General features: G+C 57.0%; 2 protein-coding genes and 1 long non-coding RNA gene across 9 annotated transcripts; 1 reads left to right on the top strand and 2 right to left on the bottom strand.

Annotated features, from left to right (window-relative positions):
- Positions 1–114: 114 nt before the first annotated feature.
- LOC133149226 (protein phosphatase 3 catalytic subunit alpha) lies at positions 115–13,624 on the bottom strand. 7 transcript variants are annotated; one of them, XM_061271838.1, is made up of 15 exons: positions 13,104–13,621; positions 7,766–7,966; positions 5,966–6,090; positions 5,740–5,851; positions 5,516–5,661; positions 5,214–5,353; positions 4,939–5,016; positions 4,770–4,864; positions 4,571–4,696; positions 4,419–4,490; positions 4,049–4,075; positions 3,485–3,569; positions 3,100–3,197; positions 1,987–2,016; positions 115–326 (listed from the first exon to the last, which is right to left on the bottom strand). In XM_061271838.1, exons 1-15 carry the CDS (start codon positions 13,162–13,164, stop codon positions 133–135), a joined length of 1,590 nt encoding a protein of 529 aa, XP_061127822.1. In that variant the 5' UTR covers positions 13,165–13,621; the 3' UTR covers positions 115–132. The 7 variants fall into 7 exon arrangements, with proteins under 7 accessions (XP_061127822.1, XP_061127828.1, XP_061127829.1 ...); XM_061271844.1 differs by lacking the exon at positions 13,104–13,621 and adding an exon at positions 8,481–9,024; XM_061271845.1 differs by lacking the exon at positions 13,104–13,621 and adding an exon at positions 8,068–8,193.
- Positions 12,672–15,651, top strand: LOC133149227 (uncharacterized). The gene is made up of 2 exons (XR_009713187.1): positions 12,672–13,049; positions 14,724–15,651. It is a non-coding gene; the product is annotated as an uncharacterized LOC133149227 (long non-coding RNA).
- A 267-nt stretch (positions 15,652–15,918) lies between these two features.
- On the bottom strand, positions 15,919–22,883 carry LOC133149224 (transmembrane protein 151A-like). The gene is given in 7 exon segments (XM_061271837.1): positions 15,919–18,569; positions 18,572–18,854; positions 19,062–19,101; positions 19,206–19,345; positions 19,474–19,608; positions 19,959–20,306; positions 22,791–22,883. Coding segments are annotated over 7 exon segments (1,866 nt in total). The 5' UTR covers positions 22,857–22,883; the 3' UTR covers positions 15,919–17,715.
- Positions 22,884–23,331: the final 448 nt, after the last annotated feature.

Consider the following 23,331-nt stretch of genomic DNA (forward strand, 5'->3'; position numbering starts at 1 on the left):
CCGTACACGCTTAGCTCCCTCCCTCCCGCCGCTTCCCTCCCTCCCTCCCGCCGCTTCCCTACCTCCCTCCCTCCCTCCGCTTCCCTCCCTCCCTCCCTCCCTCCCTCCCTCCCTCCGCTTCCCTCCCTCCCTCTACTGGATGCCGCTGGCGCTTCCCTTGCCGTCCGTGCCGTTGGTCTCCGAGGACAGCGCCTTGTTCAGCGAGTTGAGGCTGGCGTCGGAGGGCAGCGCGTCCCGCCGCGGCGGCATCCTCTCGTTGATGCGGTCCAGGCCCTTGGCCTCCTCGAAGCTGGTGATCTTGTGCTGGGGCGAGAAGCCCTTGATTGCTGCCCGGAACGAGAAGAGATTTCAATGAAAAAAAAAAATCGATCAAATGGAAAAGCCCCGTCGGGTCGGTCGAGACCTCCTGAGAGAGAAAGCCAAAGAAAACGGCAACATTGGCTCAGAGTAGCGACGTCAATCCGTCGCACCAATTGCCCCCCCCCCTTTTTTTTTGTGATGACGACGTTTGAGATGTCGGGGTACTCCGCCATGGCTCGCTTAGCGCTTGGCTCGTCTGCTCGGAGCGTGCAGCAATCGGGGTGTCGGAGAAGGGAGGGAGGGAGGGAGGGAGGGAGGGAGGGAGGAAAAGCATCTCTTCCAAGGAGTGCAATTGCTCCCCGAAGATAGCGCCGTGGTTTGGGACTTAGCATCAAGCAGGAGTTGGTTGCGCCTTCTTGTTTTTATTTTTTTGTGTCGTTGGCTTGTATGTCCGTATATCGTGTACTATGTCTCGTCACCGTGGGATAGTGGGAACGTTCTTTCGATTTCTTTGTGTGTCTTGGCATGTGAAGAAATTGACAATAACGCAGACTTGGACTTTTGGACTTTGAGTTGACTAGCGCCGCCGCCGCCACCACCACGCCAATTGGTAATTTGTGTGGCTTTGGCTCACTCCAGAGCAACTGGACGGAGCGTACTGTATCTCCCAACCTATTTGTCTCATTTCTAGCTTTTGCTTCCCGACGGTAAGACGGCCACCAAAGCGGTAGGTAGCTCTTGTTTGACTAGTAACGACGAGCCGGTTTATCCTGGCAAGTGGACGAGGTCGGGAGGGGCCGGCTTCCAAGCCTAATGGTCGAACGGCGAAGGCACCCAACAACACGGCTTGGGCTCTGAGCGTTTGCCCGTTGCTGCACGGCTCCGGTCAGACGCGGGTTCTCGGCACACGTCACGCCACGCCACAGAGAAGAGGAAGCCGAGGAGGCCTCCTCGGCTGGAAGCAAGCCTAAATAGCAGCGTGGCCAGCTACTATTTAGTGCGTGCGCACTTGACGTCCTTCTTGCCCGTGTGGCCAAGCGGGGTGGTGGTGGGGCGGAGGCTTCGGGCTCGGCGGCACCAGCGCTTTCTCCCAATGTGCTGGCGCTCACGCGGCTTTTCGTAAGGCTCGGGCGCTTTCAAACTGTTGGCAGGATGCCTGCCGCTTGCTTGCTTTCTTTCTTTTGGGGGAAGTCCAGATGTTGTGCCACTGAGAGCCACAAAATGAAAAAGTGAAGGCAGGCAGGTGGTCCCTTCAATGTGTGTTTGAGAAACATCCCAAATAAGTCTGATCTGATTTTCCACCAATAAATGACCACTCTCAGAAATGTGGCCAAAGCCGGACTGGGCCGCATTGAAGCAAATGTGATCAAATGGACGCCCTCTCGCTCTGGATTCTTTCGGTTTGGTTTTTGGAGCTGGATCCTCTCGCCGGCTTTGCTCTTTTTCCACGTCCCGCGCCACATACCGCCGGGTGGCCCTCAGTGGCACCTGGACACGCTGCTGGAGCGCCAATCAAAGGTCCTGCCGAGCGGTTCCCCTTTCAGATCCGCGTGGCCACGCAGGGCTTCTTACGTCCGTCCGCACGACTCTCACACAGCTACCAGGACGCCCCGAAAGAAAGCCCGCTCACCCACGCTCGCTCGCTTGCGCGCGCTGTGCAGAGCGACACAGGAGCTGGTGATTTACCTTCGTCAGCCTCAATAGCTTCGATAGTAGCTGAAGAGAAGAAGAGGGGGGTTGCAAAACCAGTGAGAGAGGTGAGCAAAGAAGAGGTCACGTTGTCAACCAGCACCGCCGACGCCCACCCACTGACAGATCCAGCGAGCGAGCGAGCGAGCGAGCGACCGTGCTCGTTATTGACGCATTGCCCGTCACGTTAGCAGACGGGCGAGATAGAGAAGGGGGGCGGGGGTCGAAGTGAAGCGCAGGCTAAAAATCCATCTCTCATGCTCAGTGGGGAAAAAAAGCTCTCTCACACACACACACACACAAACAACCGTGGGGACCAATAAAGTATCCCTCCTCCCTCCATCTACTCAAAACAAACTCGTTTCATACGGCCCTCAAAATCTTCCGGAAAACTTGGGCTGAGCATGTGAGATTTTTTTTTTTTGCGAGTAAATGTTCTTTTTGGCCACACGACGGAGGGACTGGTGCAAAAGGGGGAGGTGGCGGGCGGGCCAAGTTTGGATGACGAGCAAAAAGGTTTGAGAAGCCCCGCTCGAGACACCATTTGGGATGTTGTTTCTTGCGCGAGCGAGTCAGATCAGCGGGATCGCGGCTCGGATTTGCGGCCTCCCCTTTTATAGGCCGCCGCTCGTCCACTCCCGAGCATCGCTGCTGAGATCCAAACAAACGTTTTGGGGGGGTTCCTTTTTGACTCAAAAACACGACTGCAAATTGCTGGAGCTGTTTGGAATTCAACATGAGAGGATGAGCGGGACAACTAAAATCGCTCTCACAAAATGAGGCGGGTAGGGCGGTCGGTCTCACATGCGTGCGCTTAGCGGAATACAAATCTACCTGCGGCTTCTAGGGAGAGAGAGAGGAAAACAGAAAGAAGAGAAAGAAAGAAAGAAAGAAAGAAAGATGGGCCACATTTGAAAAGCAAGCAAGAGCAAGGCAGACTTTTTCTTCCCATCTGAGACGCAGACACGGCTGGGGCAGGAGCCCAGGGCGGCGCCCCCCGGTGGATCATAAGTGCGAGTGAGACTTTTTCCTTCCCAGCTCAGCCAGCCGCAGACACGGTTGGGGCAGGAGCCGTGGGGGCGGAGGGGGGGTGGCGGGCGGCCATCTTACCGTTCTGCAGCTTCTCCTTGCCGCCGGACAGCACGCCGCTGGGGAGCATGCCCGTCGGGGTGAGGCCCTTCAGCGTCAGCACGCTCTCGCTCTCCTCCCTGATGTGCAAACAAAGGTGCCGGCGTGAGCGGCTCCTCCAAACAAAACTGCCATCGTCTTGCTGAACGGATTTGTTTTCTTTTGGACCCAATACTGCCCGCCATCGCCTTTCGTTTTGCCATCGCGCTTTCGTTGGCAATGCCGTCTGGTGTTTTTTAGCGGGCGGGCGTGCGCGCGTGCAGGCGGGGCGCATTTGGGTCGGCCCATCTGTTAGGTCTAAATACTATCAGACATTAAACCACACACTGGAAGGTATTCCAACACCATCCCATCCACTAGTCGGTACCTGAGCACGGAGAAGACACGGGCCATCTTCCCAATGGCGCGGATCTTGTTACGGATGACTTCCTTGCGCGCAGAGGCCGTGGCACCTGGGGGTACAAACCATCACAAACCATCAGCCGCCGCTCGATTCAGCGGCAGGCGGGCGTGTCGCAGGCAGGCAGGCGGGCGGGCGTGTCGCAGGCAGGCAGGCAGGCGTCGCCATCGGCAATGCCCGACACGCTGGTCAAGCATCGCGCGTACGGCGGCACCCCGACCTCCCGACTCGTCTCGGCAGCTTCGTGTCCGAGAAAGAAAGGGAAACGAGCACACGGTCGCCACGTCGGCGAGCCGCTACAGCGCCGGCTCGCTAGCCACCGGCTCGCCACTCGTTTTTCAAACACATAGACTGGCTTTGCCATTCATTTGCGACCAGGGAAACGCATTTGAAAAGTCTACGCCGGGGCGCCGCCGCCCAGAAACCTTTGCTGACACGACGAGGAGCCTCGGTCGCAGGTCGGCGAGTACCTGGCAAAGCCGCTGCGTGAGCGCACACGCCGCCACCGCGGTGGCTGAAGTTTGTTTGTACCTGTTTTGGGGGCATATATTAGCTGTTCTTCTCATCAAGTACCCCCAGAAGAGGACAGAAGAAAAAGGGGATAGACAAGTCAGTGGATGGCTGCGGCATGAAAGCGGAGGCAGTGGAGGAAGAAGTGGGGTGGGGGGGGGTGGGTGGTTGGGGGGCGCAAAGAGAGCACCACAAGCGTAAAGAGAAAAACAAAGTCTGGAAAACAAAGAAGACAAATTAGAGAAAGTCAAAACAAAGAGGAAATGAAGATGTGAAGGAAACCTCGGGCGGGGTTGCGTGATGAAAAGCGTGAAGCTTTCGAGGAGCATGTCAAGAATGAGGAGAAAGAAACGCCCAGAGCACAATAAGAGCTCCATCCCGTTGCGCTTACCGTCCAGGTCCTCGTCAGTGGTCAGCTCGTCGTTGGAGCAGATGCTCAAGACGTTCACCAGCATCTCGGTCACTGCGGAAGGAGCAGAGGAAGAACTCCGGCAACCCGATCGAGGAAGCTAGAAAAAGGCTAGAAAAGCTGGCCCGACCGACCCTTTTCGCCGACAAAGGGCAGCGACCAGGTGAAGACGTCCATGAAGTTGGGCAGCCAGTAGGGGTGGGGCGAGCAGTTGAACTGGCGGATGTTCATCACGTTGTTTTCGTACTTCAGCACGGCCGCTGCGCAAAACGCAAACCACGAAAAGGGATCAAATGCAAACCAGCGGGCTCGGCCCTCCCGCTGTCGCCTCACCTTTGTTGTTGTAGACATCAAGGTAGTTGGGTGCAGAGAAGATGGTGATGAGGGACGGGAAGCCGGTGGTCTGACTCTTTCGGTACATGCGGTACCTGGCGAGCGCACGGGCAGCCAGCTGAGCGCGGCTGGCTCCATCCCCCCCACTACCCCCTTTGTCGCAACTCACCCGGCATCCTGCGCTTCGTGGGCCCGGATGATGGATAGTAAATTGTTGTGGTGGAGGAAGTCGCAAACAGCCGGGTAGCTGCAGCGGCCGGCACAAGGGAAAGGAGTTAAACGCCTTTGACCCTGGCTCGCCGACTCGCTAATCGAGCTGAGGCCGGCAAGTTTTGTCAGCGTCGAGCGTCCCGGCCCATCCCGGCCCATCCCAGCCCATCCCGGCCCATGCCGGCCCATGCCGGCCCATGCCGGCCCATGCCGGCCCATCCCGGCGCCACCCACCTGTAGAAGTAGGAGCAGCCCCGCACCGTGTTGTGCGTGAAATGCTCCTGGCTCTTCTCGTTGCCAAAGTCCTCCAGGGGGTCGGACCAGAGCAGGTCGCACATGGGGCCGTAGGCCGGAGGCTCTTTGAATCTGTCCAGCTGTAAAGAGCACATTGAAAGCACGTGAAAGGGCCCGAGCCAGACGTTTGTCCTCCATCGCTGGCCACTTGGCTTTGCTGCTCGTTTGCGGCGCAATTGCAACGACGACAACAACAACAACGACGACAACAACAAAACGCCCTGCCCTCCGGGGCCACCTACTTTCCTGATGTCATCCAGATTTGTGATCTCTGGAGAAAGTCCTCCGTGTACGCACAGGAACTGCTGGTTCATGAGCGCCGCCAGGGGAAGGCAGTCAAAGGCGTCCATGCAGGCGTCGTACACCCTCTCGGAATACTTGATTCGACCTGCCGCGCAGGCGGGCCGGGGAGGCGGGTCAAACCGGCAAGCATTGGCGGCGGCGGCGGCGGCGGCGGAGGACTTACATTCCTGCTTAAAGGTGAAATACTCGGTCAAATGCCGACATTCGTGGTTCCCGCGCAGCAAAAACAGGGTTTTGGGGTAGAGGAGCTTCAAGGCCCACAAGTAGAGCACGCACTGCCACCACAAGAGCGAGCGCTGCGGTCAAGACGCAAAGCCAGCCGGCCGGCCGGCCAGCCAGCGCCGGGTCGCTCCTCTCCGTCGCCTCTCGCACTCTGGCCGGCCACTCACTTCGATACTGAAGTAGCCTCTGTCCACATAGTCGCCCAGGAAGAGGTAGCGCGTGGATGCCGGGGAGCCTCCCACTTCAAACAGCTTCATCAAGTCAAAGAACTGGCCGTGGATGTCGCCGCACACTACAAGCGGAAACAACATCCATCCGTGTGATCTTCTTATCAGCTTTTTCCCTAGACTGACACCACCCACCGAGTTTCAACCCCCGCCAATAGCAGGCGTCAACTCCAAATATTTGAAAAAGAAAAAAACACAGCCGGTCGACCGCCACCGCTCCGTCTGGTTCACATGGTGGCGCCAGACCGCTGAGCGGGCGGGATCCGCACGAGGATGGAGCCGCCGCAATGAAACCTTTCAGCAATTCAGACAAAGCGCGAGAGGCCTGAGAGAGGGGGGGGGGGGGGGGGGGGGGGGCACACGCCGCCAGAAACAATGTGTCCGTCGCTCGGCTTCAGTCCACCTACCCGTACGCGCGAGAAGCACAAGAACAGGTGGGCGTAAATTAGCCGCGGCGAGGAACCATTTGTTCTGACCGCAGCCCGCGAGCGAGCACCCTGAGAAGCGTTGCGGCTAGCGAGCGGGCGGGCGGGCGAGTGGGCGGCTGTTACACAATGAAGCTTCAGAACCCACACGGGGCGCTCCGAGCGGCAGAGGCTTGGCCCGTATCGGGCTCCGACCGAGGCGGGCGCGACGACAGCGACATCGGCTGCCCTGGCCAACTGCAATGCGTGCACTTCAGAGAGCAAAGGTGGACTGGAAAGGACAAACAAACAAGTGCCTCAGCGCCTGTTTTGGCCGTGTGAGAGCGAGAATAGTGCAATTGTCTGCCTTCGTTTTTGCCTCCTCTGACGCAGGCACCTGAAAGGTTCGGCGTTGGGTGAACGCTTGGGTGGGCGGGCAAACACAGCCAGCGAGATAGCCAAGCGGCCCAGAGTAAGCCAGGCCACCGGTGGGCTGGGCCGGCAATTCAATCGAGCGAGTCAACGATGGCCGGTTGCCATAGATCCTGTGTCGGATTTGAAAGGCATCAAAGAAGCCTCATTGGCAAGTCTAATGGGGGGGGGGGGGAAGCAGGGGGGGAAGGAAGGAAGGAAGGGAGGAAGGGAGGAAGGGAGGGAGGGAGGGAGGGAGGGAGGGAGGGAGGGAGGGAGGGAGGGAGGGAGGGAGGGAGGGAGGGAGGGAGGAAGGAAGGACCAGGAAGGAAGGAAGGAAGGACCAGGAAGGAAGGAAGGAAGGAAGGAAGGAAGGAAGGAAGGACCAGGAAGGAAGGAAGGAAGGAAGGAAGGAAGGAAGGAAGGAAGGAAGGAAGGAAGGAAGGAAGGAAGGAAGGAAGGAAGGAAGGAAGGAAGGAAGGAAGGAAGGAAGGAAGGAAGGAAGGAAGGAAGGACCAGGAAGGACCAGGAAGGACCAGGAAGGACCAGGAAGGACCAGGAAGGAAGGAAGGAAGGAAGGAAGGAAGGACCAGGAAGGACCAGGAAGACAGGCAAGCAGCCAGTGATGGTCATTTTGTTCATTTTGTGGCTTGCCTCCCATTTTGGGACCCAAACTATGACGCCGACATTTCCACGGCAACATTTGGAGCCGCACGCGTGTGCTGACGACGAGGCGGGACTCTTTGGCAAGTATTGAGCCGCTCGCTCCCCCCAAATCCAAAGCGGCCTTGGGAAGGGCGCTGGAGCCGCTCGGAAGGCGCAGGCGAAAGGAGCGGCGGGAAAAAAAGTAAACAGCTACCGACGCTCTCGGCTGGAGCGGAATGCGGACAACTTTGAATTGAAATTCAAGAAGGCGTCGGGCCACCTGTCACCGGGGCCTCGATGTCCAGCAGGTTCTTCTCGGCGCGCAGGATGGCGGCGCCCTCCCTGATGAGCCTTAGCGCCACCGCCTCCTCCACGCGTCCTTCCTTGGTCAGGTGGCCTTTCAGCACGTCCACTCTGGGCTTGCCCTCGCCGTCAAACACCTCTTTGGCCGTCAGTCGATGACTGGGCGGGAACGGAACGGCTGCGGAGATCAAGGCAAACTGGGTCAAAAAGGTGCCTCTTCATTTGGAAAGCTGCGCATGCATCCTGCTCAAGCTAGCGCCAGCCAGCGCGGACGCTAACCTCCATCCTCGCCGGAGGTGACGCCAGCGGTAAGCAGACCTGCACTCTGGCGCCCCTTGCCAAGCAGAGCCCTATTTGCCCTGCCAGCGGCAGCCACGGAAACTTGATATTCTTCCCGGAGCAAAATGAATTCTTCCCTCCCTCCCGCCCTCCCTCCGTCCCTCCCTCGCATGCAGCTAGGTAGGCAGGCAGGCAGGCAGGCAGGCAGGCAGGCAGGCAGGCAGGCAGGCAGGCAGGCAGGCAGGCAGGCAGGCAGGCAGGCAGGCAGGCAGGCAGGCAGGCAGCCAGGCAGGCAGGCAGGCAGGCAGGCAGGCAGGCAGGCAGGCAGGCAGGCCACTCTCGCACAATTCCGTTTTCACGCTTCTGTCCCCAAATCACTAGTCTCGGCCGTTTCATCCTGCATTTGCATTCACCGTGTTCATCGAGCGGAATCCAAGCGTTTACTGCCGCGGACCAGTATGAACGTCACGGTACGTTCTTCCAAATTCAACGGAGCCCTGTCCAGATGCTCCAAAAGCGCCAGCGACAAACAGACTGCCTCGACGTCACGCCAAAGTGTCAAGAAAACGCATCCGTCCCCTCCAAGCGTCTCCAACGAGCCGTCCGTCCCTTTGCGCCAGCGGCTCAGAACTAACAACAGGCTGGCCTCTGCTTCCGGAAGTTCTTGACCCTCAACGTGCATGCCTTTTTCTGTGGAACAAATTCAAGAGCTCGGTGACCCCGAGTCAATGTCATCATCACTAGCGTCGGTGAATCATCTCATCAGAGCGTTCACGGGGCGAAGCGTTGGTGACCATGAAAAGCTGCTGAGCTGAGCTGAGCTGAAAGCCAATAAAGTGCGTTGCCAGGGAAACAGTCTTCATTTTTGACGCACCGCAGTCGAGCCAGGCCTAAAACACGGCAAACAAACGGGTGGACGTGGTGGCGGGGCCTCTTGTGCATCAGCGACACTCGGCCGGGGCCGTTCGCTCCACGCATTCCAACGCATTGCAAGCCAGCGCGCACGCCGGCGCCATCAGTCAGAAATCCCCCCGATGGATGGGGGGGGGGGGGGGGGGGTTACTGACCCAGGCAAGTCCCTGCAGCGGATGGGCAGAGTGGCAGCGGATCAATGACACAGTTACGCCCAAGATCTATCTCCCTGGTTTCAAACGTGCCGTCCATTCTTTGCCTCCATGGCGGGCAAAAAGAGACAAACATTGAGACCAGCGTGCGCCAAGGTGTTTTTTGCCGATGGACGGACGGTAGCCTCGTCCGGAAGTCTGGGCGGGCGCCACTGAGTGTCAAAGCTCGCTGTCTATAGTCACACTTGGCTGTGTTTGTAAACAAAGCACAATTGCGCCATTGTGGTCTTCAACGTTGACGTGCAAACGCTCGCCCGACTCGCCAACCGTGACACGGCTCTCGGATGGGCAGCTTTGGAGCCTTTCTGAAGACGCTGCCGCCGCCGCCGCCGCCTCCACTATGCCGTGACACGGGATTAGCTTTCATTAGCAACGCAGCTGTAATCAGCTTTGGAGGGAGGAGGGAGGGAGGGAGGGAGCGCTGAGTGAAAAGCGGCTGGCAGGAATGCGCCCCCCTTCCGTCAAAGCCGACAAACGAGGCAGGGGTCCCGCACCCAGCAAGTGATTCGGCCGAATGTTCAAGAGCACGTTTCAAACGAAATCCTTGGCAATGTAATGTGCATCGAGGGCAACCGGCCGGGGCTTCAAGTTGGCCAGGCTCAGCGAAAGACGACGGAAGATGACCCGCCGCCACCGCCGCCGCCGCCGCCGCCGCCGCCGCCACCACCGCCGCCACCGCCGCCACCGCCGCCGCCACCGCCGCCACCGCCGCCGCCGCCGCCGCCACCGCCCAGAGGGCTTTGCGAACCAATTGGTGCACGCCGGAAGAGCGTAGAAAAAGAGCACCCGAGTGGCACAGGTCCATTTGCGGGAGGGAAGGCATGAGCGCAATATGGTGGCGTGTGAAGACAAAAAGCTGTCGCTCCATCTGTGCCATGCGGCCGACCACAAACTATGGAAGGCCAAGAGAAAGCAGGGAAGGATTCGTAGCCATGGTTGTACAAAACGTGGCTTTTGCACCTGCACGGTGGGGTGGGGGGGGTTAGCCATGCCAGCGCCATGCCAGTTGGCTGCCTGCCGCACACTTCTCTTGGCCAACAGGGTACACGGTGCGCTCGGGTCCAATTTCTCCTCACAAAGCCTCCGGCGTCGGAAGGTTATGAGGTCAAAGCGCACGAGCACCTGCCAATGCGTGCGTGCGTGCGTGCGTGCGTGCGTGTCTAATTTCACCTGAAGTGTATATGCCCCGACAGACGCCGTGGCACCTCTGGAGGAAAGAAGGAGAGAAATAGCTAGCTAGCTAGCTAGCTAGCTAGCTAGCTAGCTAGCTAGCTAGCTAGTGGTCTCCAACCACCAGCCCCAAGAAGGGAAGGCTGTTTGATTGAAATGCTCAGTGCAGTTGACTTTGCTTTTTGGCACAGCCACTGCGCTTTTTGACAGGTGGACGGGACCGCCGCCTCCTGCCGCTCGCCACCGTGAGCAAAAGACGGGGGACTCAGCCGCTCACTCCACTGCAACATCCAGCGCGTGATGGATTTCAGCATAAGCATCGCCCATCCGTACGTAGTTCAGGCTGGTCTCAATTGGCTGCATTGGTGCTTCTTCAATCAAAAAGGGCTGGCAGGCAGGCAGGCAGGCTGGCTGGCTGACAAAAAGTGCAACCTCATGGAAATGCCACCATAGGCCATTAGCAGATTAAAAAAAAGAAAAAAAGCAAACCTGCGATGGAATGCGGCGGCACTACAGCCGGCCAGGACAAACGGCAAACACCGACACAAATCCCAGCAAAGGCTTCCTTGGTGACATTGCTCCACACCACTGCGCTCACCCAAGAGTGTGAACAGCCATTGCTCTCACATCCAATCCAGGTGTAGGCCTGGCCCGCCCGGGGTAGGCTTGGCAGGCTCGGCCCTCTTCCGCAGATTGCCATCTTGGCCGCCTTATGACGAGAAGGTTCACGTCAGAGGGGCGCGCCTGCTTCCTCCTCCGTGTGCTTTGTTCCTATTACAGCTGTTGGAGCTCAGAAGATGAAGCTTTCTTCCTCCAGCCTCCAGAAGAAAGGCTGACACACTGACCCAATTCCATGACGGGAAAGGCTCAGCCCGATAGCGAGGTGACGGCCGGTCGCAGCCGCCGAGATTAAAGACGGCGAGGATGCTCCTCTGCTTTGCGCTGCAAGGAGCGCTTCCTCCTGCTTGCCGGCGATTTCCGCCGAGCCGTCCGTGGCTTTCGGTTGGCCAAGCGGGCCTCCGTTCCACCGAGTCCATTCCTGACCACGTGGAAGACAAAAACCAATAAAAGTGGAAGGGGGGGGGGGGGGGGGGGGGTCGGTCTCTCTCTGCGAGATGGCGCAGACTAGGTGACAATTTGCTCCCAATTTTAAAGTGGAACGTTTCATGGCAAACGCGTGGGCCAAGCGCTTGCGTTTCCTCTGACCGCAATTGAGAAATCTCCAGCCAGTCAACTAACAGGAAGGGAAAGGAGCAAGAAAGCAACGGGTGACGCACAGAGCCGCTTCTTGCGACAGTCTCGGTCAGCCAGAGAAACTGGCTTTGTCTCAAAGCGGCCCCTGGTCGCAACAAAGTCCGACTAGAAGCGAGCCAAGAACATTTTCCTTTCTGTGTAGAGGAGAGAGAAGATGCCTCCCTCCAAGAGAGCTCGCTGATGTGGATCGGCGGAAGGCGGGAATGTCGGCCAGAGCAGCGTTTCCCATGCCGCAGAAATTGGATGACGGGGTGCATTATGGACAGGATAACGGCCCGCTCAGCCACTTGCTAATCACAGAATCTCGACAGTTACGAGCATGCGGATCAGCCACCGCCGATGGATAGCAATGATGCGGTGCGTTTGAGGACCGCCGGAAAGCCCGGTGTGCGGCTTGACGGGAGAACCTGGATGTACTGTCCATTGTACGTAAAAAAAACAAAAAGAGACGAATCGTGGCTCTTTCACCACAATAACCACTCAGCAGGGGGCGGTACAACGTGACTTGGGTTGCAATTTTTAAGGAACTAGTCTAAGAGTCAGGTTGAGTCTTTTGCATTTGAATCATAATTTGTTTAATCTTTTCTAAAAACGTTTTGGAAATGGTCATTTTCATCTACACACGTGTACATAGAGAGAGAGAGAGAGAGAGAGAGAAAGAGAGCGAGAGAGAATATTCCCAATGTAAACGTTTTGTGCCTTGGATGAAAAAAGGTGGCAAAAATTCAAATATTTTGGAAATACAATTCTTCACTATGTTCTCAAGTGCTAGTTGTTGCTGTCAAGCGAGCGGCACCCGTCCGTCCGTCCATCCGTCCGTCCGCACAAGACAAGGCCCTCTTGTATGACAGATTGGAGCAAAGTGTGGCACGTCACACTACGTGTTGTCAGTTGCCAGCAGGAGAGGAAACCGCGAATGCAACTGCCTGCGTTGCTTCTTTGCGCACACAAACCGATTGTCATCTTTATTGCGTTCTACTAGAATGCAAAAGGGAGAAAGAAGAACGCGGGCAGGAATACTGTAGTGGGGGGGGGGGGGGATAAAAGAAAAGCAAGCTCTATGGTCGGCGGTACAAGCAAGCGAGCAAAAAGGAGCTTGCAGCTCGCCCTTGCGATGCTTGTTCACAGTGGCTCATGCGCTGCCACGGTGTCCGGCCCAAAGGGCGAAACGGTACAAAATGTGGCTTGTCGGGAGCCCGCTTGGGTCAGGGTGAGCCTCACTTCCTCGTAGGGCGCCGCCGCTGTCGGCGAACACCCTTGTTGTTCCTCCTCGCCAGCCAGCCTGCCAGCCAGCCAGCCTGCCAAGCAAGCAGCCAGCCAGCCCATCTAGCCTGCTAACCAAGCAACCCGCCCGCCCGCCAACTAACCAGCCCGTCAGCCAGCCAGCCAGCCCGTCAGCCAGCCAGCCATCTCAACCGTGAATCCGTCTCGCGGGTAGGGTTAGGGTGGGGGAGGAAAAATGTCAACGCAAAATGGTCGTGTACTCACATTTCACCGCCCTGTCCGTCGTCGATAACTTGGGCTCGTCATTCGGCTTGCTTTCGGACATTTCCAGTGTGAACGAATATTGAGCTGGGGCAGAAGAAAGTAGGCGGAAAACGCTTGGCTGGCCGCGTCGCTCTCGCCGGACAAGTCTCTTGCTGCTGCTGCTGCTGCTGCTGCTGCCTGGCTCCAGCCGAGGAAGGAAAGACGGGGGATCCCGTCAGCGGCCAAAAATACAGCGACGTTTGCAGGTTTTCGATTTCACTGCTCCGGCCGGCTGCGAGCTCGGATTTGCTCTTACTCCGCGCACAGTCGCCCCAACGCAGCGCGGAGAGGGCAGAGAGCGAGAGCGAGAGCGAGAGCCAGAGCCAGAGCTAGAGCTAGAGCTAGAGCTAGAGCTAGAGCCAGAGCCAGAGCCAGAGCCAGAGCCAGAGCCAAAGCCAGAGCCAAAGCTAGAGCTAGAGCTAGAGCCAAAGCCAGAGCCAGAGCCAGGGCGAGAGCCAGAGCCAGAGCCAGAGCCAGAGCCAGAGCGCACGCAAGCAAAGTGCTGGTTCCTTGAGCCCGCCCAGCCGCAACACTAGACGTTTCTATTGGTCCGGCGCACACAAGGCCACGCCTCCATCTCCCTTTGACGCAAGAAAAGGCGAACGATACTTGATGATCCCCTGCGGGCAAATTCTGCTTGCTTGCTTGCTTGCTTGAAAAGTCTAATAAGAGTCTGTTATGTAAAGCCAACTATTGACCGTGCCCAACAACGGCGTATTACTTGAAGCTGGCTTTGTTTTTTTTAAGAGCTACGGTGTCTTCATCAATGACATCATTGATCTAGCTAAAGTGGTCCCTGACCTTTGTTTATTCCAATTTTCACCCACTTGAATTGAAACGACACCACAAATTCTGTTTCAGCAGTAAAAAGACAAAGACAGCTGTTCAATGACGCAGGGAAGCGCCAGAGCCCATGCCGGCTCGATCCGCACTTGTGAAATCTCCAATTGATTCTCGTAACAAGACGTTGCTTGGTCTTTCGCCTGATGAGACGCTCTTGAGATTTTCAAAAAATGTTGTTTGTAATGTGCAAACGAGTCAGTTGTATGGTGACGGCTGCAAATAGGCTTTCAACGTGCACTTGGGCTCAGCTCGCAATCTGCTATGCGAGAGTTAGACAAAGGAGCCGAGTGGCCGGGCCGGGCCGGGCCGGGCCGGGCCGGGCCGGGCCGGGCCAGGGCCGCCCCTGAAGCTTTGCTTGGAATTGATCGGCTGCAAGACTTGGAAAGGCGCCCGCTAATTCAATCCGCGTTGTTTACGTGCAGCCCGAGGAAATGAAGAGAGCAGAGCAGAGCGAGCGCACGTTCCAGCCATGCACTGGCTTTGATGAACTGCCGGCCGGAGGCACAAATGCCGCGCGGGCAATCCTTTGGGGCCGTTTACCCGCCCATCTATCCTCACAGCCGCAATGCCTTCTTGCCATGCCCGTTGATTCGTGGCTCCTTGTGCTTGATTGATGGCTTCATCAGCTTCTGCCATCTCAAGTGGGCTAAAAAGGGCTCTTGCCACGAGTTGTGCCTTTCATTGTGGCTTGGCAAACTTTGTAGCTCAGCTAGGTTCTTTTGTTCTTCTCGCCCTCAGGTTTCCGGCCAGTGCACTCGAGTCATGTGAGATGGCGAGGGCTACCCGCGGGCGCTGGACGACTCGCTCTCGCTCTCGCTCTCTTTCATCAAGTGGCCCGAAAAGCAAGTCGAGCGCCCGCCCTCTCATCGTCTTGCCACGAGAGCTTGATGCCGGCCACTTTTCCGCCGTTGACGCATTGAGGATGCCGTCATGCCACTCTCGGCTGTGGAGTTTTCGTTTCTTTTGGTGCAATCCGAGCAAACGTATTTATCTGGCCTAACGACCAGAACCAGAGTGGAGACGGCTTTTTGGGGCGGCGGCTGCGGTGGGGGCTGTCGAATGCCCCGCTAACGTGGGCGGGGTCGTTTTTTCCGCAGGTTCACCAAGCGATGAAGCGCCACGACCCCCCCCCCCCCCCCCGTCCAGCCTCCAATTCATCAAGGCAGCGATTCGGGTCGTCAATAACGGCGAGACGGATGGCTCCCCTGCTTGGCGCGCCGGCTGAATTGCTCACAGAACGTGCGTCGTCACGTCCAGCGGTGACTGGTGGGGATTGCGTTGGAGATTTCGAAATACAGCGAGCAGCGCTTTGGCAAATAGTCTATTATATCTATACATTAGTATATTGCCACTGCCTGTTGAAGTTTGCATTGAAAACAACCACATAGTTTGCATTGAAAACAACCGCATAGTCCGTTCGCTTATTGCTCATTTAGTCGCCCTCCTCGTGGCGACGACAAAGATGGATAACGACGGAAAGCCATTTGTGCACCTCCCCGAAATTGCGCTTTGAACGATTCTTTTTTATTTCACTCCCTATCGCGGCTTGCTGTCAAAATAAATTGCCTTACGTGAATATGTTAGCTTAAAAGTCAGAATTCTGAGCATAAAGTCAGAATTATGACTTTAAAGTCAGACTTCTGAGAATAAAGTCAGAATCCTGTCACCCTTCTTTTTTTTTTTCTTCACCGGCCCTAATCCTCTTCCGTACATAACAATGGTATCATGAACCAAATATTATTGCGACTAACTGAGGAGTTGCGACCGTCTCCGTGCGCGTGTTTTACTGCCCCCTGGCGGCCACGCTGCACAGCAGAAACATTGGACTGATGCCTCCCTCTCGCTCCCTTTAATAACGTCGACCAGGTGTTCTCAACTGCTTTAGTCCAAGGGACCACCATAATCACCAAGAAGCAACTCGGGGACCACAGCCTTGGCAGAATATTATTTTATTTTGCACCAAAGGAGGATAGACCTATACAGGCTATTTATTTGCATCTGTATGTATTTTGGGAATCTCAGCTACATGTGACATACTTTGGATGGGTAAATGATTGACAAAATGAGCTGGAATTTTATTTGGACAAAGGTTATCATTCTTTTCCATTTTGTAGACCCCACGTAATACCACCACGGACCGCTAGAGGGCCAATGATTGACAAAATGAGCTGGAATTTTATTTGGACAAAAGTTATAATTCTTTTCCATTTTGTAGACCACACGTAATACCACCACGGGCCGCTAGAGGGCCGCGGACCACCGTTAGTTAGTTTATTGTTTAGCACATATTGTTATATCAATAACTGTGCAAGGAGGGAGACGAAGCCTAGGGCTCGTAAAGAGTTCCACTCCTTCACCGTTGACGATCCCTGAAGTAGCCAATGAAAAGTTGAGTTGAAAACAGAGGCGTAGCCAGGAATTCTTCCAGTAGGGGCGCGCGCCCACAGGAAAAAAAAATCGAACATCACCCACGCCGTTCGCTGATCGCTAAAACAACATCCGGGTCCGGGAGGCAAACGGTGAATGGATAACATCGCGCACATAGAATAGCGCAAGCACAGACCGAAAGAGAAAAACGGCATGAAGATGAAGAATCGAAAAAGCTCGATTTTTTTTCAACCGGGGCGCAGGGAGTCCTAACCGGGGCGCGGCCCCGGCTTGGCTACGCCTCTGGTTGAAAAGACACGACGATCTTGGGGTTGTTTTATTTTTGGGAGGCCGGGGCGGATTTGTGGCGGATTTCAAGACAGCGGCGAGGCGAGGCAAAGCGCATGCTCGAGCGTGAATTTCAAGGACAATGACTCACTTTCCACCATGTCAGATTTGGTTTGTACCTTGTCTGAGTCAGGGTGAGTGGCCGGGTGGAGAAGTGCTTCTTCGATATTTTGCTGCCAGCTCGACGCGGCGCTAGACGCCGCACGAAGGCGACGCGGGAGGAGGACATGTCCATGATGTCGGAGAGCGCCTGGAAGTCCCGTCGACAAGCTCGCTAAACGGGAACGCGGTGCACGCGCTGACTATTTCAGTTTGGTGGCCAAATGCTTACAGCATAGAGAGAGCGAGAGAGAGAGAGAGACTGAGAGCGAGCGAGAGAGAGAGACTGAGAGCGAGCGAGCGAGCGATAGATTATTGCCCAAGTGCGTTCCGTCCGTACAATCAAATCAAAGGAACAATAATGAAATAAATCCATACGTACTAGATGAATAGATAGATGAAATACTCGCCGGTTTGACTTTTATGTCCGATTTCATGTCATCGTGGCTGATTGGAGGCCATCTTCATCCACGTGTGCTCGCCGTACCTGCGAAGGGAGGGAGGGAGGGAGGGAGGGGCCTCGCTTGCAGCAGCTGATGTGCTCGTAGCAAGTGATGTGCTCGCACCAGAGTGCTGCGGAAGACGCTCGGGTGTTCCACAAAGGCGTTTCTGCCTGCCTGAATGGGTGGGTGCGCTGCTGTGCGGAAGATCTGGACTCCGGGCCAGGTGAGGCAATGTCGTTGCGGCTCCCCTATCCTGCTCCTCCCCTATCCTCCTCCTCCTGCTCTTGCATAGATTGATCCAGAAGCCAGCTTCCGTCCGTCTTGGCTCGCTGCACTGGCAAAGTTTTGGGGCGGGGCAACTGATTTTGTGCTCAAGTGAAACCATGCCTAAGATAAAGAGCGCTGCTTTGTCCGTCCGATAGAGAAGCCCTTTTTCGGTGTAGGCGAGTCCAAAGCCAGCCTGCATTGCGTGTTCAGAGGCGCTCCCCGGCATGGCAGCTTTCATCACCGTGGACAATGAGCACAGGGAAGAAGAAGGCATCCTGGTAGGAAGGCGGGCGATCCCTCCGGAAGAGGCCTCCTCCGTCTCGCCCGGCCCTCTGGCTGCGGCCGTCCTCGCCCCTCCCCTCGTCCGCCTCCCGCTCGTCTTGGTCATCGCCTTCGGCCTGCAGCACACCTCGGCTCTCCTCGTCGTCCTGCCGGGATCCCAAGCCTGGGAAAGAGCCGCCGCCGCCGCCGCCGCCGCCGTCCTCCCGACTCCCCGCCGGGCCTCCTCCCATGCTGCGGGAGGAATGAAGGAGGCTGCTCCGCCTCCCTCCTCCGAGCCTACCCAGGGAGAATCCGCTTCGACTGAGCACCAGCCGGCCCGGCGGGCCGCCGTGCCCGGCCGCCCTCAAGGCGGCCACGGTGGCATTGAGCAGGGCGGCGGTTCCCGTGGGCGTCCTCAGTCGGGAGGGCAGACTGCAGCTGGACGCGGTCCGCCGACATCGAGGGCAGCTCTGCAGGAGGTATGTGGAGTTGAAGACCACCGGCAGCGCCAGGGGAGGTGGGTTCCCCTCCGGGTTGGGGGTGGTGCCCGGGGGTCCAGACACGGGCGTGAACGCGGCGGAGTTGTCGGTCCTGCCGCTGCCACTGCCTCCGCTGTCCAAGTCCATGAGGATGGCCTCAGAGTAGCTGGGAACCATCTGTTGGTTACAGCGGATGTGCCACTCCAGTTCAGTCATGTCCACCGTGTTGACCCGGGAGATGGCTCTGTAGCTGGACCCATTCAGAGCCGCGATGCATGGGATGGCCGCCATGCCCGCCCCTCCGTTCTCCGTCTCCCCTGGTCCTCCTCCGCCGCCGCCGCCGCCGGATCCTCGTCCTCCCCAAACAGCTTCTCCACGTGGTAGTGCACGTAGGCCGTGCGGTACTCAGACAGCACGCGCAGCGGCCACGAGAGCAGGAAAGCCGAGGCCAGCCAGAAGACCCAATACTTGGAAAACCACGGCTGGTGCGAGGGGTCCGGGAAGGCCAGGATGTGCTCGCGGAAATCCACGTTCTTCAGGTGCATGCCCTCCCTGGCCTCCATGTAGTCGTCCAGGCCCTCGTTCTCGCCGAAGAAGCGTGCTCGCTTGGGGCGGGAAGGACAAGTGAGTTGACAGCGGGCCGTGCCATGCACGCGCTTGCCAATCAATTCAAGGCTTTACGCTCACGTATGACGGCCAAAAAACCCCAATCGAAATTTGGAGGGAGTGGTGCGTGTCAAATGGCTTAAGGCGAGTTGATCTCTCGTCCTTAAGTTTAGGCCAGTTCACCTTTGCTTTGGTCTGTCAATTACCTGGGTGAGATAGGCAGCCTCAGAACGTGCGCTGGAGAAGCTGAGGAAGGGGAAAGGCGCTCGGTCGGTCAGTCGCTCGCTCGGCCGGCCGGTCATCTTTCACCACAAATTGCGAGCAGGCCATGGAAAATAAAGCTCACCTACCTGAAGCACTTGGTGAAGCGGAGGCGAACCGCCGAGTGCAACTGCAGCTCCAGCAGCTCCTTAGACACGTCTTTGACGCCGTAGCGGGCGTAGTCAAACTCGGAGCTGGAGGCGTGAGTGTTGACGCGTTCGTGATAGACCTGGAAAGACCACAATTGCAAATGTCACAACTCAAGTGGACTCGTCTCGTACCACCAATGCCACTAGTGCAGTGAGCAGGAAAGGGGACGCATTTCTCCGCACCGCTAGAGGGAGCCGTGTCTCTCACCTGCGTGGTCGTGTACGCGTCTCCGTTGCGGTATCTTGTCACCTGCCTAGTCCTCCTCACGTAATGGTAGCTGATGGCCTTCCACCAAATGCAGGGCGTGGCCTGCTGGAGCCGCTGCACGCGCTCGTACACGTCCTGCGAATGTTTGGCGTCAATGAAGCAAAAAAAAAGGAGCACACTTTTCAGAGCTTTGACTCCTGAAGAGTAGCTCCAAGCCTTTGAGCGTGGCTCCCCGAATCCCTCAATGGCCGGCTGTCCAGCCAGCGCAAAGTCTTGGCCAGTTCCGCTTTGAGCTTGAAGAAACACCAAAGATGGCCAGCAGACGGCAGCATAGGGCGAGATCACTGCCTAGCAAATGAGTGGGGAAACGGCGGAGCTTTGGAAATTTCACTCTGACCGCCGGTTTGAGAGGAATTAGCACGCTAGATGATTTGAGTTGGGAAGTAGAAGCCATGCCGGCGAGTGTACGTTCACGCACGACAAACCTGGAATTCAGCGTGCGCCAACACAGCCGTCTTGGAGAAGCAGTGCCAACACTCCACCAGGTAGACCACATAGAGCATGGCCAGGAAGGCCAGCGGGATGTAGAGGTAGCCGCCGGAGCACGGGCTCTCCAGGCGCCGCACGTCACTGTAGTAGGCGGTCGAGGTGGTGGAGTTGCTGGCGCCGGCGGCAGCCACGCGCACCGGCGACGAGCTGAGCACGGGCACGCGGCACAGGGCGCACCAGATCAGCGCGGCGAAGCAGCCGTACATCAGGAGGCTCAGGAGCAGGCACTTCCAGTGCGACTCCCGGCACAGAGACGCCGCCGCCGACCGCCGGATCGGACGTTGCTGAGGAGACGCGTGCAGAGACGTGTAAGGGAACGGCGGCGGCGGGACCATGCGGTCTTCCGATAGCTCCGCTTAGCATAGCGAGCGTTGGAGATGGAAGAAGCGGCTGACTATACTACTACTTTTCTTAGAAAGTTGAATTTTCTCATTTTTAGTTCCCGATGCTGTCGCCACCGTAGCGGCCCGTCCCCAGCGACGACCTTCCTGCCGCTAAAGGGGGTCGGTCCGAGTGTGGAAGCGTGGCTGGCGACCTCAACGGAGACATCGCCACCCGGAACGTAATTACAAGCACGAGCCATGCAGTGAGCGCTATTGCTTGCATGGCTAAGTGAACGCGGCCTCACTTGCACTGTGCGGATGTCATATTACAGCCAGCCCTCCTTCTCCAGCCTCTAGTTCTGATTGGCCCGTCAGAGCCCGGCATCGCGATGCATGTGAATAATTTAGTCACCTAGGATGCTTGGAGACGATTCTGGAGCGGACGCTGGCCAGAGGACGCAACGCGGCTCTTTGGACATAGCACGGCGTGCTTGAAGGTCGCCCATCTCCGGCCTATTTCAGATGCCGTTGGCCTGCCCTGTCTCTGAGCTCCACGGGCTCTACCTTTGCTGACGCAACGACCTCTGAGTTTTGCCTGATACAGCCTCCCTCGCTCCCTCCCTCCCCCAACGCTGGCAAAACAGATAGCTTGAGCGCCATATACGTATGGCTATATTGTCGCCTGCTCGCCCCGTTTTCAAACAAGCATTTATTTCTCTGCTTCCATGCGAATGGAAGCCCCAGCCGCCTCAGAATCAGTAGGAGCAACTGAAGTGTTTGTTCACCGATGGGATTCCAAATTTGTCCTCAGCTTTCTGACACAACAAATCTCCGATGTGGCCGTGTTTGATCGATTGCCGTGTTTCCTGGTATTCAACCACAGTCCACACGTTTGTTAGCGGCCTTCCCATTCCGCTGCTGAGCTGAGGTGTGCTATAATTAGCAAATCTTGCCATGTGGGCAGGCAGACCAAGAAGTGACTGAGGATCTGGAAATGTATTTTGTGTGTATACATACATTCTTATACACCTATGTGTATTTACGTATGTACTGTATGTTTCTAGTCGTAGGACAATGATGGTCAGTCGAGAGACAAAGTGTAATAAAACGAATGAAGGACTCGACTGCACTTTAGCAGTCGACTATTGACTGAAGGTAAATGGGATAAGTGCTTGAGAGGGAGGTTGGAGGGAGGGAGGGAGGGAGGGAGGTTGGCGGATGGGAGGTTGGCGGATGGGAGGTTGGCGGATGGGAGGTTGGCGGATGGGAGGTTGGCGGATGCGAGGCCGCCATCGAGTCCATCCGGGAAGGCAAAACAGGAAGCACACTCGATCGCATGCATCGCCTATGCTCTCCATGGCAGCAAGCAAGGAATGCTGGAACGGGGCATTCGACAACAAAACGTTTACGTCTTAGATTTCAGCACTTTGGCAAATGGTGACCGTTTCATGAGAAGGGGGGGGGGGGGGGGGGGGCAATGACGACGGTACGGCCACTGCCAGTTGAGCTTTCCTGTCAATTTCAACCTCCAAACGAAACGGCCTTACCTTTGACACTGGCTAGCTAGATGCTCAAATAAATGGCAAATGCCGTTGACATTGGCCACCTTTATGGATTTTCTTCAGGCTCCACAAGAAACGGACTCGCGTTCGAGTAAGTTGGTAGTAGACGAATGGAACTCGATTGTCTTTTTCTTCACTCACGTCTGCACGACTACTATCGGACACTACAGTGCCTCCTGGTGGTCGAGGCTGGCACACCCACCGCTGTGGAGCAGTCAGTCAAACCGCGCGCGATGCACAGACACTTTGGCCTCTTTATTTGATTGCAAAGATGGGACTAATAATCGATTGGTGATTTTTTGAAAAACGCGTCCAGCTGCTGGCACTTTCCGCTTCTCAACAGTTCACTTTTCTCCCATTTTTGGAGTCCTCCGTGACAGCCGTGCGATGAGCCTTGTGTTGATTGAATCAAATGAAAACATCTGAATTGACTTGGGAAAATCATGATCGTCAATTTTGCCGATTTTCTGACCATGAGCAAACCAGGAAGTGAATGCTAATCCATTGGCTTGTGCCTTTTCTGTTCTGCATGCCGATTTGAAATGTTGTACTGCGTTGTGGAAATTCAAACGTTTTGAGCACGTCATAAGCAAGCAAGCAAGCAAGCAAGCTTTGATTCAAATAACCATTGGCTGCAAAGCGTTTAGAAAAAAGTCGGGGAGATTGAGCAATATGTACGGCTAATACAATCAAGTTGAGCCTACTCCAAAGATGTCATCTTCGCTCTGCGTTGCCGGCTGGCCGATCGAAAACAAGCGCCCGCCCGATCGAGTGTCCTTGACCCGCTTCGCCCTTCCCTTCAATGACACGGCGTGTCCGCATGCACCGCAACTTGTCGGCCGGCCGGCCGGCCGGCCGGCGGCCCACCGTCCGGCGTCCTTACCTGCTCTCGTCCCGAGCCTTCCTCCAAAATGGGCTCTCGTGCGGCGGCCCTCTCCTCCGTCCGCATCTTCCCTCCTGCCGCTCCTCGCTTGTGCCCGTGCCCCCCCTCCAACCCGGCCCCAACCCGGCCCCAACCCAACACCCCACCACCACCCCCCAGCCCTCCCCTTTCCTCCCCTCCTACAAGCGAGCACAGGCGGCGGTGGCGGCGGCAGCCGTGTCCGAAGGCTGCAGCTGGCACTTCCTCCCGGGTGGAGCAGCGGGCTCGGTCACGTCGGTCACCCCATCTGCCGCAAGTTGGTGTCCGCTTTCACGATGACGGCGCCTGCGGCAAACGGGCATCGTCGAGTCCGCCTCTTGGAGCTCAGCGATGTTCGGCCGGCTCCGTCATTCGGCGTGAAGAAGAAAAGAAACCAAACAAAAAGAGTCACGCGGCGGCGGCGGCGGCGGCGGCGGCGGCGGCGGCGCTGAGCCAAAAGCGGGGGACGCAAACATGACAGACTAGACTGCATACGGCGCACGCACAAGCGGCGACGCCGAAG

The sequence above is a fragment of the Syngnathus typhle genome, unplaced genomic scaffold (genome assembly GCF_033458585.1).
Source record: "Syngnathus typhle isolate RoL2023-S1 ecotype Sweden unplaced genomic scaffold, RoL_Styp_1.0 HiC_scaffold_283, whole genome shotgun sequence".
NCBI lineage: Eukaryota > Metazoa > Chordata > Actinopteri > Syngnathiformes > Syngnathidae > Syngnathus > Syngnathus typhle.